The sequence below is a fragment of the Coregonus lavaretus genome (genome assembly GCF_964263955.1).
Source record: "Coregonus lavaretus genome assembly, chromosome: 1".
Lineage (NCBI taxonomy): Eukaryota > Metazoa > Chordata > Actinopteri > Salmoniformes > Salmonidae > Coregonus > Coregonus lavaretus.
Genome location: NC_139988.1, coordinates 25,805,258 through 25,825,114, shown reverse-complemented (window position 1 = coordinate 25,825,114; position 19,857 = coordinate 25,805,258). Strand labels below are relative to the sequence as shown.

At 41.0% G+C, this 19,857-nt stretch overlaps 1 protein-coding gene across 1 annotated transcript; it reads left to right on the top strand.

Moving 5' to 3' along the window:
• Positions 1 to 311: 311 nt before the first annotated feature.
• LOC311128450 (kelch-like protein 31) lies at positions 312 to 2,380 on the top strand (the record flags this gene model as incomplete). Its single annotated transcript, XM_084160601.1, has 2 exons — positions 312 to 1,486; positions 1,648 to 2,380. The coding sequence occupies 2 exons, from the start codon at positions 312 to 314 to the stop codon at positions 2,378 to 2,380; spliced, it is 1,908 nt and encodes a 635-aa protein (XP_084016727.1).
• Positions 2,381 to 19,857: the final 17,477 nt, after the last annotated feature.

Here is a 19,857-nt window from a genome sequence, read left to right as displayed (position 1 = left end):
TTGTCAATTATTCGACGACATACATTGTCAAATGGCAGCAGCAACATATCAGAAACATATATAACATGCCTAAATGCATTACTGATATTTACAGGTCATGATTATAACCTACTATATTACACATTTGATTTTGACAATATTTTGTGTGACAATATTTAGTAAACTGTACAGTCAGTCAGATTCATCTTAAATGTATTATTTACCATATGGTATTGTGATTGTGATTGTTAATATCAAAAGGTTGCTCTCTCTCTCTGACATATTCTTATTTTCTTTCCAGTAGGTCTGGGCTGTGCCCCTCTGCTGCAGACATGTCACCCAAAAAGAACAAGACTGCCAAAAAGAACAAAGGGGATATCAATGAAATAACCATAATGGTCGAGGATAGCCCAATCAATAATATCAATGGGCTGAATACCTTGTTGGAGGGAGGAAACGGCTTCAGCTGCATCTCAAGTGAAGTCACTGACCCTGTCTATGGTCCTAATCTCTTGGAGGATCTTAGCACCATGAGGCAGGATAGTTTCCTCTGTGACCTGACAGTCTCCACCAAGTCAACGTCCTTCGATGTCCACAAAGTTGTCATGGCGTCCTGCAGTGAGTACATTCAGAATATCCTAAAGAAGGATTCCGCCCTCACGAAGATTGACCTGAACGACCTTTCACCCACAGGCTTGGCCACAGCCATCACATACGCCTACTCAGGGAAACTAAGCCTGTCGTTGTACAGCACTAGCAGCACCATCGCAGCAGCCATGTTGTTGCAGATCAACACCCTGGTGAAAATGTGCAGCGATTTCCTCACGCAGGAGCTCAGCGCAGAGAACTGCATGTATGTGGCCAACATCGCCGACACCTACAACCTCAAAGAAACCAAGCAGGCCGCCCAGAAGTTCATGAGGGAGAACTTTATCGAGTTCTCTGAGATGGAGCAGTTCCTGAAGCTCACCTACGAGCAGATCAACGACTTCCTCAGTGATGATTCCCTGCAGTTGCCCTCTGAGATTACAGCCTTCCAGATGGCCATGAAGTGGTTGGACTTTAACGAGAAGAGGCTGAAATACGCCCCAGATCTTCTGACCAACATCCGCTTCGGCACCATCTCAGCCATGGACCTGGTCAACCATGTCCAGAGTGTGCCCAGAATGATGCAGGACCCCGAGTGCCATCGTCTCCTAGTGGACGCCATGAATTACCACCTGTTGCCCTACCAGCAGAACATTCTGCAGTCCCGCAGAACAAAGGTGCGTGGCGGCCTCCGGGTCATGCTGACAGTGGGTGGACGACCGGCCTTGACAGAGAAGTCTCTCAGCAAAGAGGTTCTCTACAGGGATGATGACAGTGTATGGAATAGGCTGACAGAGATGCCAGCCAAGAGCTTCAATCAGTGTGTGGCAGTCCTGGATGGCTTCCTTTATGTTGCTGGTGGTGAAGACCAGAATGATGCTAGGAACCAGGCTAAACATGCTGTCAGCAACTTCTGCAGGTGAGGATTTGATTCTATATAAGCTTATTCTATTGTAAATGTATTTGCTCTGCTCTTAAAGTATGGCCGATATTACACAGACCATGACAAGCTATTGTACTTTACATTCAATTGTGTATTGAATAATAATATGTATCTAATAACATGTTTTTGGCAATTAGGTATGATCCTCGATTCAACACCTGGATTCATTTGACCAACATGATCCAGAAGCGCACCCACTTCAGTCTCAACACCTTCAATGGCCTCTTGTTTGCTATTGGAGGTCGTAACTCTGATGGATGCCAGGCTTCAATGGAGTGCTACGTGCCCTCCTCCAACCAATGGCAGATGAAAGCCCCCATGGAAATCCCCCGGTGCTGCCATGCCAGCTCCATCATTGATGGCAAGATCCTTGTTAGCGGTGGATACATCAACAATGCGTACTCCAGGGCTGTGTGCAGCTATGACCCTTCCACTGATGTGTGGCAAGATTTGAACAGTTTAAACTCCCCTAGAGGCTGGCATTCCGCTGCTACAGTCGGAGACCGGGCTTACGTGATTGGTGGCAGCCAGCTGGGTGGCCGTGGAGAGAGGGTGGATGTCTTAGCTGTTGAGTGTTTCAACCCTCACAATGGGCAATGGAGCTACTCTGCCCCCCTAAACACAGGAGTGAGCACTGCTGGTATCGTCAGCATGAATAATAAGATCTATCTCCTTGGAGGCTGGAATGAGATTGAGAAGAAATACAAGAAATGCATCCAGGTGTATAATCCTGACCTCAATGAATGGACTGAGGACGATGAGTTGCCAGAGGCTACAGTTGGCATCTCATGCTGTGTCGTTACCATACCCACACGCAAAACACGAGAGTCCAGGGCCAGCTCAGTTTTATCTGCGCCAGTCAGCATATAGAATCTGGCAGGTCGTTCGAAAAGTAGTTTGCTTGCTAATTAAAGCAAGACCAAAAATCCTCTAGCCAGTCCATTTCAGAAAATCCTTTATGGCTTTCAATGCAGAAAGTGATCACCCTTTTTGAGGTCAGAGAAAAAGTGATAACATACAAATGTCACACATACATCTAATTTGGAATTTAATAAGATATATTCAAATTGTTTTCTTGAGTCTTATTAAGGCCTGAATGTGTGACAATTCAGGAAGTTGTTTTGTGTTGTGAGACAAATTAAAATCTTCTATTATGATGGGAACATTTATTTTATTTTGGGGCCTATTCAGCCATAATAGTTGAATCAGCCTATACTCCTCAGACCATAGCTGTTATTCCCAATATAATACTTATTTGATGGTATATGTGCTAATAGTAACTGCATTATTTGTACAATACACATAAACATGCCCATATATTGAACCCTTATTATAATGTCACTATTATTATCATTTCCAGTGACATAAAGCTAAATACACTGTATATAGAATAAACAAAGACTGGACATATGATGATGGAAGACCGTATACTTAAAACATCATATACATGTATACAACTGTGATTAACACTGAAAAACTTGAAAAGAAAAATCTCTGAAATCAGATGTCAATGCAGAAGATAAAGGAATTACTCTGTTGCTGGAATAATAAATAATGAAGAAATGCTATATTGTACCTACCAGGAGTAGGTGCTGTTGGTTAGTACTTGTTGCTTCTTTTACTTGAGCATTTAACACACTACACAGTACAGTTATGTGAATTGGGATTAATTCGATCACTCTTTTGTTGCTGAACATTTTCCTGCACTGCAGGAAATGCAGATGAGCTTTGTAAAAACCCATAAATTCACTGAAAACCCATACTAACGCGGTTATATTAACAGCACTTTTCATGTAGCCTACTTTTGGCCAGCTAATAGCCTAACCACTGTTCAAGCAACGTTGTGGACTAAACATTCAAATCCTGTTGCTGCAGGATTATTTTGCTGTGACAATATAGGTCAAATTAAGATCCTATGTACTGTCCTGACTCAGAAGAAGCTGGGAGAATGTTGTTATGATGAAGGTTGAATGGGGTAAAAAAAATGAATTTGCCAGTGGTCATATTTGTTTTGTAAAAATGTTTGAATATTGGAACATTAAGCTATTAGCCTGAGCCATTAAGGGTGTGGGCACTCTGCAACAGTGCCTCTAAATTTCCCTGAAAGATCATGAATGTATGCACGCATGACTGTAAGTTGCTTTGGATAAAAGCGTCTGCTAAATGGCATATTATTATTATTATGGCTGTCTCTGTAAAACAACACATTTCACTGCACCTATAGCCTTTTTCTTCAAGGCTATACACCACTATAAAAAAACTACATAAATATTGTCTGAATTTGACTGTTTCTATGTTATTTATGCAAAGCTACATTTTACTGTCATATATGCAAACATATTTTTCACTTTATCTTTGGTATGAGTTTGCATACTTTCATGAGGCCACAGAAGCATTTTGCCAAGTCATTTCATTTGCAGGCATACATCTACAAAAAAGTTATTCATCATCAATCAATCAGTATAACAACTGTACTTGAGTAGTTGATTTAGTTTGACCTGTACAATGGAACCAACTGAATAGTCTAATTGAATGAGTGAGCTAAATCAAGCACACCTCAAATACTTTCTATATTTGAAAGTATATTACATGTATTTGACCCAGGTCTATAGCACAGGTCTGAGCTTACTTGGCTTATTTGCAGTAAATCCAATGGCTATGAGACATACTTGCCTATGAACTTGAATAATCATACATGAGCCACCCTATTTCATGGTCTAACTCTACCCGTTGTTGAATCGTTGTGACTATCAGGTTCAAACCTCATGCAGAGAAGAAGTACAGGTAGTAGACTACAGAGGGCGACATTTTCAGTCCACTTCACAGTGCCGTAGTGTGCAAACACCATTCTAGCCCTGTATCTTGCAGCATACATAATACAGATAATCTCAAAACCTATTTTTACAACATCAGTGAGGTATCAATAATTTAATACAGATCTAAGGTTAACAGTGGGTATATGTGATGCAATAACGTCCAGCAATGTAGGTCAATCTAAATGGCAATATGACTTACTCATTATTCAATCAAGTTTGCTTGCCCCGTTTTGCTGTTTTCAAAAGAGCGATTCTGTCTTGATATCTGAAAAAACTATATTGTTGTTTTTCATTGTATAGTAGTTTGGTTGAGAAAATAAACCTTTTTAAGTTATAAAGATGTTTAAGGATCAACTTGAACAATAATATGTCACACCCTGATCTGTTTCACCTATCTTTGTGCTTGTCTCCACCCCCCTCCAGGTTTCGCCCATCTTCCCCATTATGCCCAGGGTATTTATACCTGTGTTCTCTGTTTGTCTGTTGCCAGTTCGTCTTGTCTCATCAAGCCTACCAGCTGTTTTCCTGTACTCCTGTTTTTCCTCTAGTTCCTGTTTTCTAGTTTTCCCAGTTTTGACCTTTCTGCCTGCCCTGACCCTGCCTACCGTTCTGTACCTTTTGACACAGCCTTGGATTACTGACCTCTGCCTGCCCCTGAGCCTGCCTCCCGTTCTGTACCTTTTGCACTCTGTTCTAGATTACTGACCTCTGCCTGCCCTTGACCTGTCGTTTGCCTTCCCCCTTGTTTTTGTTATAAACTTTTGTTACTTCGAAACTGTCTGCATCTGGGTCTTCTCCTGAGCCGTGATATAATATTACTTGGGAAGGAGACAAAGGGAGAAATAAATAGAGGTAGAGAGGAAGGCCCATTGGCTCCAGACCAGAACACTGTACTTCCAGAAAGAGGTGAGGCAAGGTGTGGGACACTCCCACCAAGCGGGCAATTTTTTTTAGTGGCCCCCATTGAGATCCTATTAAATTACTAGACAGGCTATGTCATAAACCTTAAAAGTTCCAGAATGGGGTGAAAATGACAGCCAGTGAGAAATCCATACCAGTGTAATTGGAATGAATGGCAGTAGAGGCATAATCCTGATTTTACATATGCAGGACAATAAAAGTAAGTCATGTGATATCAGAAATGGTGTAATAGATTTATTGTCAACCTAAAATATTGTCATATAATTATAAATACAGTTTATACGGGTTTTATACAAATTGTATGTATAAATAGCCTCTAAAATATATGTAAACAGTTTATATACTTTGTATGCATTTTTTGTTTTCTTGGAAAGCTGTGTGAGTGCTATTATATGATACAATATCAGTACTTGTTGCATTTACAACTTGTCTAAGTCCTATCATCAACTGATTTCAGCCAGTGTATGGCTGTGGATTGACTGCATTGTTTGAATGGAATGTTGGCATACTGGCAGCTAATTAGAAACATTTATGGAATCATTCCTCTAAAACTGGTTGGCTAGCTAGCTAACAAACATACACTGCAGATACATTCTTTAAATGCGTTATAAAAACAATATCTTATCATAGCACTGGCAAACCATGGTTGACCAACTTCCTGACCACAATGGCGGACCTTTATCCAATCATAAGGTTAATGTCCATTCTAGTATTCTAATTCCTGATTCTATGGTGACCCCCCCTCTTGAAGGCAGAAAGAAAAATGTACGTTTTAAAGGAGAACTGCACCCGCTAATTTGGCCTCATTTTTTGGCTTGTTCTTCAAGAAATGCTGCCGGCCATGACAGAAACCAAACGTGAGTTGGCTTGGGAATGTGGTTTGATGTGAGTGTTTCTTGGGTGTGTCCTTGCCACCACCAAAACAAACCCATCTTTCAGAACCTTGCCCGTAGCTATTTCCCTCCACTCTATCACAACAAACAAACTCCTGCAGGTTGAGTTCAATAACTACAGACAAATGTATGGTGAGATGCTGGAGGAAGCTTTGAATAGGTCAGTAGCCTGCAGAGTAATATGAGAAGAATGAAATTGCTGAATTTATGTAGATATTCTAAACTAAATATTTTGATAACTTTCACATGTAGTAACAGGTCCATGTAGAATAAACAACCCTTTACATAATATGGGGAGGGAGAAAACACCAGGATCAAGGAACTCCTGTTGTATACAGGACACCACACAGGAAGGTATGAGTATGACCACTCTGACATGTTTGCCAAGGTAGCCCAGTCTCTACCTTGGCTGAAGGTGATGTCTTTGCCAGAGCCCCATTGATGGGCATAGCAGAGTAGATCAGCTCCTAGCCCCTCATCGAAGATACTGGTCGGTCACACACAAGCGCATACACACAGAGAGCACTGATTTCATTATCAATGGTGGTTAGGATTAGCCTGGTGGAACCAACCTGAACGCTGCATTCACATTTAATATTTCACTTCAGATATCATAAAATGTGAAGTGAAATAGAATGGTGAACACAGCACTCAGGCTGGTTCCATCAAGCTTGCTTATGCCCTGGACATTCTATGCATCTAAGAAGTAGAAAATAAGCAACAAATAATGTAAGTTTACATAAATTATGTTTCACAATTGGGTTATCAAATGTATCAAAGTAATGAAGTGGGTTACCTTCTGTATTTGTACAAATGATGAGCCTGTGAAAGATGTTGCCGCTGACAGGTGAAGGTTGCTGACAGCGAGGGCATGTCTGCATGATGCTGATGAGGGCCCCCTTGCTGGTCTTCTCAATGCTGCAGGTTCACCTACAAACTGGACATCTCTCAAACAACTGCAGCAGGCAATCTTATGAGGTGGTGATGACTGGGAGGGCCTGCGACAGGGTGATATAATAGACAGCCAAGTGGTAAATTGCATTTTGTTCTAATGAAGGGACAAAGCTTTTTGCTAATGCACTTCACAACCAAAATGACTCTACTAGTCTACTGAAGAATTAGCCTACTATTTTATCAAGCCAGGTATTTTTTTATACAACTTTTTACATTTTACATAACACACATTACCTTCCTGCGAGCACAGATTTAATGTAAAGTCACTGTATTCAAAACATAACACGTCCACAGTCAATTCTTAGACTAAATTGTTATTTTTCAGTATTACTTTTGTGCAGACTTTCCAGTCATGTACCCAGCAGAGAAAGTAGCTAGCTAGATAAACTGTAAAGTGGTTGTCCCACTGGCTATCATAAGGTGAATGCACCAATTTGTAAGTCGCTCTGGATAAGAGCGTCTGCTAAATGACGTAAATGTAAATGTAAATGTAAATGTTGTTGATAAAGCCATCTGTGTCATCAGGGCAGTAACTCACGACACTCTCAGAGGCCTCATGATGGTGTGTCCTTTTCATAGGAGTTGAGGGTGACTCTGGCAACAACGGAGGAGGTGTCACAAGAGTACTTGTGTCGCATGACACACTTTTATTCTGAGGTCTTGCCTGACAAGCTGTGAAAATAGCAAGTGAACAATTAATGAAAATATTTTTTGAGGTACTACACCATTGTAATCACATTGCTGGACATGTTATGATACCCACCTTTGCTCCTTCTGGTAGGTCCCGGCATCTGTTCATGTATTGATTTGTGGATATCCATCCCTTTCGTATGATATGTTTCGAACTACGATTCGTATTATATGTTGCGAATTGCAATTTGTACAGTATGTTATGAATTTGCAATACGTATGATATGTTACAAATTCCAATTTGTTGTGGCTAACGTTAGCAAAGGTGGCTAACGTTAGCTAGGCTAGGGGTTAGGGTTAAGGGTTAAGGTTAGGGTTAGGGTTAGGGTTAAGGTTAGGGTTAAGGTTAGGGTTAGAGTTAGTAACTCCCGAGTGGCGCAGTGGTCTAAGGCACTGCATCGCAGTGCTAGCTGTGCCACTAGAGATCCTGGTTCGAATCCAGGCTCTGTTGTAGTCGGCCGCGACCGGGAGACCCATGGGGCGGCGCACAATTCGTCCAGGGTAGGGGAGGGAATGGCCGGCAGGGGATGTAGCTCAGTTGGTAGAGCATGGCGTTTGCAACGCCAGGGTTGTGGGTTCGATAAAATAATGTATGCGCTAACTGTAAGTCGCTCTGGATAAGAGCGTCTGCTAAATATGTAAAATGTAGTAGTTAGGTTAAAGGGTTAAGGTTAGGGTTATGGGAAGGGTTAACTATCATGCTAAGTAGTTGCAAAGTAGCAAAAAAGTAGGAGGTACTTGCGAACTGGCTAATTAACCTCTTAAGGATCGGACCCTTTTGTAGCTCAGGACCTGAAGCAAGGATATGCATATTCTTGATACCGTTTGAAAGGAAACACTTTGAAATTTGTGGAAATGTGAAATTAATGTAGGAGAATATAACACATTAGATCTGGTAAAAGATGATACAAACAAAAAAACATGCGTTTTCTATAAAAAAAATTGTTTCCATCATCTTTGAAAGGCAAGAGAAAGACCACAAAATAAAATTGCAGTTTAGGCACAATTTTGGCCACTAGATGGCAGCATTGTTGCATGCAAAGTTTCAGATTGATATTATAATAATAATAATAATATGCCATTTAGCAGACGCTTTTATCCAAAGCGACTTACAGTCATGTGTGCATAATTTTTTTTTGTGTATGGGTGGTCCCGGGGATCAAACCCACTACCTTGGCGTTACAAGCGCCATGCTCTACCACCTGAGCTACAGAGGACCAGTGAAGCATTGCAATACTGGACTATTTTGTATCAAGTCTGCCCAAATGTGCCGAATTGGTCAAATGATACATTTTCAAGTACATAACTATAGAGAACATACAAAAATGATATGGTAATACCAAAATTAAGTTTACAAACTCCCAGGAATGTCGTACATGATGGATCATTAGCTTATACACTAACTTTCACACATCTAGATGGCCGGGCAGAGTGGGTGTGGAGCAAGAGACAGCAAGGGTTCAAACTGTAGAACCCAGTTCCTACATTTGAATATAAAAATTGATTTTATCAAACAAAACTATGCTACATTTTATCTTTGGGACCCTCAGGATGACAAATCAGAGCAAGATTACTGAATGTAAGTACATTATTTACCTTCAGAGGTGAATGTATCAAACCAGTTGCCATAATACGCTTTTTGTTGCAGCGCACTCTCCTCAAACAATAGCATGGTATTTTTTCACTGTACTGTAAATTGGACAGTGCAGTTGGATTAACAATAATTTAAGCTTTCTGCCCATATAAGACATGTCTATGTCCTGGAAAGTTTGCTGTTACTTACAACAGTCATGCTAATCACATCAGCGCACGTTAGCTCAGCCGTTCCGTATACGGGACACCAATCCCGTAGAGGTTAACTCAAACGCTAAAGTTGTCAGTTATGAGATTCGAACACACAACCTTTGGGTTGCTAAATGTTCATGTTATATGTCTACCCATCCACCCCAACCAACCAACCACCCTCCTTTAGTTTTTTGCCTTAAGTAACCTTCTGTCTTATGTAACCATACCAAACATAACATGTCATACTAATTTGAGTGTCCCAGATTTACATTTACTATGTTACATCTAAGCTATGAGACCAGGCTGCACCATAGCTGCATCCAATATTTATTTGTGCCCTAGACATGGGAGGCTAATGTGACTGTTTCGTGTAAATTACACTAATTTACAGTGGCATGGAAATACGATGACATTGCTAAAGTAGGCAAATAATTAGTAGGAAACAACGTTGCCATATTATGATGTTGTCAAATTTACTTTAGAGAGATGGCAATGTTGCCATTACTGTTCCTACTAATTATTTGCCTTCTTTTGAAATGTTATCGTGTTTCCAAGCCAAAGCCGAGTTGTTGGCAGTGCATCCTGCTATTAGTATGTATTGCATGGTCAATCCGTATAGGACTTTTCAGTCTCAAATGGCCGTGATCCTTTGAACGCTTTGGTTGGGGTCTATGAAACAACGGAGCCCCATTCAATGATGGGAAGCGAAGCGGGCGGAGGGGCGATTTGCACGTGGAGCTTGGCAAAAGGGAGCATTTGTTGACATAATTGTAATCCAAACCCAACCTTCATTTACTCATTGTGACGCATCGAGGTTCCAAAGACTTACTTTATGTCCAAAATTATCCTATTTACACTTTGTAGTAATTTTGGCACTAGAATAAATGTTTTTGACTCATATCGATGCCACATGTGCCATTTTCAAAGGGATTAGTTGTTTTTTAGGGGCAGTCACTTTTTAAAGTTAATATACTGAAATTCTACACATTTTGACATAGGGTGTAGAGAAAATGTTGCAGTTTTAAAGCAAGTTGTCAGCAGTTCTACATTTTGCCATGAGGGGAAATAACATTTTGCCATCAATTTCATGCAATTCTACTCATTTTGCCATGGGGCATATCATTGTTTTTGCAGTTTTAAAGCAAATTTCCTGCAACTCTACCCATTTTGCCATGGCATATACCATGTTTATGATATCTGAGTGAGAGTGACTAACAAAATCAATGTGGGCTCCCTGGAGGTCAGGGCCCCTGGGCACGTTCCCTGCATTCCCGGTCCATGTAGATAACTGGCTAAACTAACTTCCCGATCAAAAATGTATTAGCTGACATGGCTAATTGAGAGACTGTCAGTGATTGACAAAACAAGATAAAAACTGGTGATGTGCAACCAAATTTCGAACTTGCACTTTGTGTATTCTTTTATCCTAACTCTCAACAGTAAGTTGAGATCCCCGACTGAGTTCCTAAAAAACTCGCGGCCGGGGACCCTAAGCGACCGCTTATGCCGCTGTTGTGGAAAACTGTATCCAAAGAATCTAGGCAGAGACTATTTAAGGTATAATAGTGAATCTTTAATACAAGCAGCTGCAAGTTAGATCCTCTCTGATCTCAGCCAGGGAAGGAGCTCGAAGAGTAAATGGTTGCATGTCCCTTATATAGTGGGAGGTGATAATACTATCATTTACATTTACATTTACGTCATTTAGCAGACGCTCTTATCCAGAGCGACTTACAAATTGGTGCTAACAATATGTTGTTGTTTTTTTTTGGGGTGGGTGGGTGGGTGGGTGGGTGGGTGGGGTAGAAGGATTACTTTATCCTATCCCAGGTATTCCTTAAAGAGGTGGGGATTCAAGTGTCTCCGGAAGGTGGTGAGTGACTCCGCTGTCCTTGCGTCGTGAGGGAGCTTGTTCCACCATTGGGGTGCCAGAGCAGCGAACAGTTTACACGACAGTTATTTTATACAAGCAACAGTTCCAGAATACAATGGCCTTGTGTTACATTTACGTCATTTTAGCAGACGCTGTTATCCAGAGCGACTTACAGTTTAGTGAGTGCATACATTCTTTTTTATTTAAAAAAAATATTTTATTATTATTTTTTCATACTGGCCCAGCGTGGGAATCGAACCCACAAACCTGCCGTTGCAAACGCCATGCTCTACCAACTGAGCTACATCCCTGCCGGCCATTCCCTCCTCTACCCTGGACGACGCTGGGCCAATTGTGCGTCACCCCATGGGTCTCCCGGTCGCGGCCGGAATCAAGCACAGTTGTTATGCCTTAATTGGGAATTAAGCAGAGAAAGTTTTGTTGCAGGGTCGGCTACAATGTTCCTCCTATAGAAGTGGGAGAAAGGGTGATTTGGCGGTACTGGGGTAGCACGCACAGCAGGAACAACATAGGCCTGATCCTGACCAGTTTGTAGGCAGATAATAGTAGGCTTTCCCCCCACACACATACATACACTACATGACCAAAAGTATGTGGACACCGGCTCGTCGAACATCTCATTCCAAAATCATGGGCATTAATATGGAGTTGGTCCCCCCTTTGCTGCTATAACAGCCTCCACTCTGGGAAGGCTTTTCACTAGATGTTGGAACATTGCGGTGGGGACTTGCTTCCATTCAGCCACAAGAGCATTAGTGAGGTTGGGCACTGATGTTGATGTTGGGCGATTAGGCCTGGCTCGCAGTCCCAGACCCTTATTCCTCCTCCACCAAACTTTACAGTTGGCACTATGCATTGGGGCAGGTAGCGTTCTCCTGGCATCCGCCAAACCCAGATTCGTCTGTCGGACTGCCAGATGTTGAAGCGTGATTCATCACTTCAGAGAACGTGTTTCCACATCTCCAGAGTCCAATGGCGGCGAGCTTTACATCACTCCAGCCGACACTTGGCATTGTGCATGGTGATCTTAGGCTTGTGTGCGGCTGCTCGGCCATGGAAACCCATTTCATGAAGCTCCCGACGAACAGTTCTTGTGCTGACGTTGCATCCAAAAGGCAGTTTGGAACTCGGTAATGAGTGTTTCAACCGAGGACAGACGATGTTTACGTGCTACACGCTTCAGCAGTCGGCGGTCCCGTCCTGTGAGCTTGTGTGGCCTACCACTTCGAGGCTGAGCCGTTGTTGCTCCTAGACCTTTCCACTTCACAATAACATCACTTACAGTTGACCGGGTCAGCTCTAGCAGTGCAGCAATTTGATGAACTGACTTGTTGGAAAGGTGACATCCTATGACGGTGCCATGTTGAAAGTCACTGAGCTCTTCAGTAAGGCCATTCTACTGCCAATGTTTGTTTATGGAGATTGCATGGCTGTGTGTTCGATTTTATACACCTGTCAGCAACGGGTGTGGCTGATATAGCAGGGGTGTCCACATACTTTTGTACATATAGTGTAGTTCCATTTACTGAGGAAGTAGGTTTAGCATACACACTGACATTCTTAAGTCTAAAATATATTCCCACTGACATGTCAGGGTGGAATGTTCAATTTCTCAACAGTAAGGGTAGAGTAAGGTTATTGTAGAAATAAATATTATACAATGACTTTCCCCCAACTGGGGACCGGTTCCATTTGCCAAATAACACAAACAACCTGGGGGAAGGAGGCCAGGGTGATGGGTTGCTTGGGCAGAGAGGTGTGATTATTAAAATCAAAATGTCTCATATAAAACACCTCATCCTACACCCAATCAAGCTCTCGGTCTGTAAGGTTACCTGCTTTGGTCCACATCAATATTTCATAAGCATTAAGGGGTATGGCTAGCAATGGCATAGTCTCAGCACTGTCTGGTAACACTGTCTGGCCCCCCGTGGGAATTTTTTTATGTTACAGGCATGTGAACAAAATCAATTTGCATATCTACAAAAGGGCCCCAGAGGACTGGTAGGCTTGACAAAGAGATCGGTGCTTGCTTTCCTGCATTGTGTTCTTGACAAATTAGACATTGGCAGTGGTGTAGAAAATAGAAAATGACTCAAGTAAAAGTGAAAGTCACCCAGTAAAATACTACTTGAGTAAAAGTCTGAAAGTATTTGGTTTTAAATATACTTAAGTATCAAAAGTAAATGTAATTGCTAAAATATACTTAAGTATTAAAAGTAAAAGTAAATTAAGCAATATATTATTTTATATTAAGCAAACCAGATGGCACAATTTTTGTTAATGTAACAAGTACTTTTGGTTGTCAGGGAAAATATATGGTGTAAAAAGTACATTATTTTCTTTAGGAATGTAGTGGAGTTTAAGTAAAAGTTATCCAAAATATAAATAGTAAAGTAAAGTAGAGATACCAAAAAAAACTACTTAAGTAGTACTTTAAAGTATTTTTACTTAAGTACTTTACACCACTGGACATTGGGCACAGATTTGTGCGGCGACCGTAGTAAATTTGGGTGCGTACCATTCTTTTCTACAAGCACTTACAGTTAAAGTCGGAAGTTTACATACACTTAGATTGGAGTCATTAAAACTAGTTTTTCAACCACTCCACAAATGTCTTGTTAACAAACTATAGTTTTGGCAAGTCGGTTAGGACATCTACTTTGTGTATGACACAAGTAATTTTTCCAACAATTGTTTACGGACAGATTATTTCATTTATAATTCACTGTATCACAGTTCCAGTGGGTCAGAATTTTACATACACTAAGTTGACTGTGCCTTTAAACAGCTTGGAAAATTCCAGAAAATCATGTCATGGCTTTAGAAGCTTCTGATAGGCTAATTGACATCATTTGAGTCAATTGGAGGTGTATCTGTTGATGTATTTCAAGGCCTACCTTCAAACTCAGTGCCTCTTTGCTTGACATCATGGGAAAATCAAAATAAATCAGCCAAGACCTCAGAAAAAAAATTTGTAGACCTCCACAAGTCTGGTTCATCCTTGGGAGCAATTTCCAAATGCCTGAAGGTACCACGTTCATCTGTACAAACAATAGTACGCAAGTATAAACACCATGGGACCACACAGCCGTCATACCGCTCAGGAAGGTTCATCCTAGAGATGAACGTACTTTGGTGCGAAAAGTGCTAATCAATCCCAGAACAACAGCAAAGGACCTTGTGAAGATGCTGGAGGAAAAAGGTACAAAAGTATCTATATCCACAGTAAAACGAGTCCTATATCGACATAACCTGAAAGGCCGCTCAGCAAGGAAGAAGCCACTGCTCCAAAACCGCCATGAAAAAGCCAGACTACGGTTTGCAACTGCACATGGGGACAAAGATCGTACTTTTTTGAGAAATGTACTCTGGTCTGATTAAACAAAAATAGAATTGTTTGGCCATAATGACCATTGATATGTTTGGAGGAAAAAGGGGAAGGCTTGCAAGCCGAAGAACACCATCCCAACCGTGAACCACGGGGGTGGCAGCATCATGCTGTGGGGGTGCTTTGCTGCAGGAGGGACTGGTGCACTTCACAAAATAGATGGCATCATAAGGAAGGAAAATTATGTGGATATATTGAAGCAACATCTCAAGACATCAGTCAGGAAGTTAAAGCTTGGTCGCAAATGGATCTTCCAAATGGACAATGACCCCAAGCATACTTCCAAAGTTGTGGCAAAATGGCTTAAGGACAACAAAGTCAAGGTATTGGAGTGGCTATCACAAAGCCCTGACCTCAATCATATAGAGAATTTGTGGGCAGAACTGAAAAAGCGTGTGCGAGCAAGGAGGCCTACAAACCTGACTCAGTTACACCAGCTCTGTCAGGAGGAATGGGAAAAAAAATTCACCCAACTTATTGTGGGAAGCTTGTGGAAGGCTATTCGAAACGTTTGACCCAGGTGAAACAATTTAATGGCAATGCTACCAAATACTAATTGAGTGTATGTAAACTTCTGACCCACTGGAATGTGATGAAATAAATAAAAGCTGAAATAAATAATTATCTCTACTATTATTCTGACATTTCACATTCTTAAATTAAAGTGGTGATCCTAACTGACCTAAGACAGGGAATATTTACTAGGATTAAATGTCAGGAATTGTGAAAAACTGAGTTTAAATGTATTTGGCTATGGTGTACAGTGGGGGAAAAAAGTATTTAGTCAGCCACCAATTGTGCAAGTTCTCCCACTTAAAAAGATGAGAGAGGCCTGTAATTTTCATCATAGGTACACGTCAACTATGACAGACAAATTGAGAAAAAAAATCCAGAAAATCACATTGTAGGATTTTTCATGAATTTATTTGCAAATTATGGTGGAAAATAAGTATTTGTTCACCTACAAACAAGCAAGATTTCTGGCTCTCACAGACCTGTAACTTCTTCTTTAAGAGGCTCCTCTGTCCTCCACTCGTTACCTGTATTAATGGCACCTGTTTGAACTTGTTATCAGTATAAAAGACACCTGTCCACAACCTCAAACAGTCACACTCCAAACTCCACTATGGCCAAGACCAAAGAGCTGTCAAAGGACACCAGAAACAAAATTGTAGACCTGCACCAGGCTGGGAAGACTGAATCTGCAATAGGTAAGAAGCTTGGTTTGAAGAAATCAACTGTGGGAGCAATTATTAGGAAATGGAAGACATACAAGACTACTGATAATCTCCCTCGATCTGGGGCTCCACGCAAGATCTCACCCCGTGGGGTCAAAATGATCACAAGAACGGTGAGCAAAAATCCCAGAACCACACGGGGGGACCTAGTGAATGACCTGCAGAGAGCTGGGACCAAAGTAACAAAGCCTACCATCAGTAACACACTACGCCGCCAGGGACTCAAATCCTGCAGTGCCAGACGTGTCCCCCTGCTTAAGCCAGTACATGTCCAGGCCCGTCTGAAGTTTGCTAGAGTGCATTTGGATGATCCAGAAGAGGATTGGGAGAATGTCATATGGTCAGATGAAACCAAAATAGAACTTTTTGGTCAAAACTCAACTCGTCGTGTTTGGAGGACAAAGAATGCTGAGTTGCATCCAAAGAACACCATACCTACTGTGAAGCATGGGGGTGGAAACATCATGCTTTGGGGCTGTTTTTCTGCAAAGGGACCAGGACGACTGATCCGTGTAAAGGAAGGAATGAATGGGGCCATGTATCGTGAGATTTTGAGTGAAAACCTCCTTCCATCAGCAAGGGCATTGAAGATGAAACGTGGCTGGGTCTATCAGCATGACAATGATCCCAAACACACCGCCCGGGCAACGAAGGAGTGGCTTCGTAAGAAGCATTTCAAGGTCCTGGAGTGGCCTAGCCAGTCTCCAGATCTCAACCACATAGAAAATCTTTGGAGGGTGTTGAAAGTCTGTGTTGCCCAGCGACAGCCCCAAAACATCACTGCGCTAGAGGAGATCTGCATGGAGGAATGGGCCAAAATACCAGCAACTGTGTGTGAAAACCTTGTGAAGACTTACAGAAAACGTTTGACCTGTGTCATTGCCAACAAAGGGTATATAACAAAGTATTGAGAAACTTTTGTTATTGACCAAATACTTATTTTCCACCATAATTTGCAAATCAATTCATTATAAATCCTACAATGTGATTTTCTGGATTTTCTTTCCTCATTTTGTCTGTCATAGTTGACGTGTACCTATGATGAAAATTACAGGCCTCTCTCATCTTTTTAAGTGGGAGAACATGCACAATTGGTGGCTGACTAAATACTTTTTTTCCCCACTGTATGTAAACTTCCGACTTCAACTGTACCATTCTCCCATTGGACACATGACTCACACCGTGATTCATGCATCCAAGGTAACCCAACAGTGGCGGTTAAATAAAAATTAACAAATCAGAATAACAAACAAAATTAGTTACAACCCTTGATAACTCCATAAGGAAATAATTGTATCCCATAAGGGAATTCAAGTAATTGTGAAATAGACTAGAGACAGGTTTCCCTCATACCACTCATATATTTGTTGTGTGTGAGTAGCTCACCCGCCCCCTCCCTTTGTGCTTTCTTCACAGTTCAGGGTCAGCACTCTGTCGCTCTCCTTCTCGCCTGTCCGAATCAAAATTAGAACTATTGATCAATTTTAAAGGGTAAATAAAAAAGATCAGGGATATAACTACAAATCTGGTGAGATTTGTATCAATAACAATACACTTCATAATGATCAGCATTTACATATTATATTTAAATTTCAACCAATGTCACTGATCTTTCTAGCGAGGGTGATCAGACCTCACCAGAAAGTCAGGTCAGAGGTCAGAGATCATTCAACACCATTAAGTGAGTCTGTTCTTTCCCTTTTCTTTCCCTGTACTTCAGACTCATTGTTTTAAAACATGTCAAACATTCTCTATACCAGGTTAACATTGGGTTTTTCAGTACATTTCTCATCAGGAGAACTTACATGTTTTCAACCAAAATTTGGACAATAGACATTTCAGAAAATGTCATTTGTGTGCCATTTAAGGTGCGTCCTTTCTAACCTGTGAAGAACCTACTAAAGCCAAATAGAAAAACCACACACAATAAATCAGACACAGTATTAACACCACTACACATATTCATAACAGATGGGCTGCGTGTGTATGCTGGTGTGTGTGTGGTAAAACATAGGGCAAAAACAAACAAATGGCCAGGCCTTACTTAATTTGGGAGCTCCCTTAACAGCCGGATCCAGTTACCTTTATACTGTATAGTACTGCAGAATTTCACTAATTGCTCTCCCAAGGCACCAGCCTCAGGAAGCATTTCAAAGGGAGAGATACAGGAACATTATTAAACTCATTAGAATACTTGGTAGTGGACATTCCATCAGTTCTGGAAGAGAAAATAAACATTTGGTTAGTTTTCACTATGCTAAATCTTAATCAGTCCTAAAAATTCTCAATCTTAATTAAGTTCTAAAAATGTAATATTTGGTACTACTACGCCTATGTACCTCCCTCTCTTTTTCAATCAAGCTTACTGCATTTTGGGCCGGAAGCCTCAATAAAACCATACGTATACATAATCATACTGGAGACACATCAGATGATTCAGGGTCCCATTAAGCGAAATAGACACCCACTAAAGTAAACAATCCCAGAGCTCCTTTCACTTGCAATATTACAGTCTAGACCTGTTGTATTGACGAATGGATTGCGTTCTGTACTTTCTGTCCCTGGGACATCAACTAGTCAAAATATGAAACCTGTTTATTAACAAATCTGCTAGGGCCTTCAAAAAGTTGGTGCTGGCATATCAGCTCTTCCTTTTTTCCACAGCCCTTGTACTAAAAACATTTATTTGGATGTACTTACATCAATTTTGGACAGTGTTCCACATAATGGAAACAGATTATCCTATTCAATTATTCATACCTCTGTTCCAAATTCTCCCACTGTATCCCTTACAGCCTGTTTGAGTTCAGTGAGTACCACTCACTTTCACTGGTGGCTTATCTATGGGTCCACAAGAAGCTTATCTTTAACCCAAACACCAGATGGCGGCCTCTAATTTAATATCAGTCCCAAGGCTCAATCCCTCTGTTCGCTCAGGCGCATAATAAAACCAAACAATGGCAACCAAATGCTGTTCACAGTCGTATTCGTCATGTGACCTTGTATTGAAACCTTAGTTTCTTCAAATTACTAAGATATTGCATTATTAGAGTGCTATCTGCAAGCTACTAATAACATCTTACCATTCACCATACTGTCAACACTCATTACATTTCACCTCAACTAATAGACCATGAGTACCATGAATCTTTCCATTTGACTTTCTTTATCACTGTCTTTTTTACTTTCACTAGTCTCCATATCTGTTTCCTTCAACTCGGACCCATTCTACCCTCTTAAATCACTAATTCTAATTCACACGGATCACTCTCAAACAATGTTCTGCTTTTACCCCTATTGTACCTAGAGCTACAAACAAAACAAACATGATAACTTCTGTTCAACGGGATGCCACTGTCCCCTTTTACTTTCTCCTAATTGGAAGGCATTGTTTGTATTTTAGTCTACCCTAAAAATGTTACTGTATATATTTATTACCAATTTCCTTTGGATATTCACTTTTTGCTTCACACTCATTAAATGTCTATTATTTTGAGATAAATATGTAATGTGCCAAAATGATAAAATACATCAGCTAATATAGAAAGGGGAGAGATAAACTTTGGAGGGAGCTTCCTTTACCTCTCGAGACTAGAATGTATTTATAGGATCAACATGTATTAAAACTGGGCTAGCACTGCCTATCATTGCACATTCGAGTGCTCTGTCCATAATGAGTCTGCAACTTGAGACAGAATAGACTGAGAGACAGAGACAGTTTCCCACTCCATCTCGGGGAGTGGTTCAAATTTGCCTACTCATAAA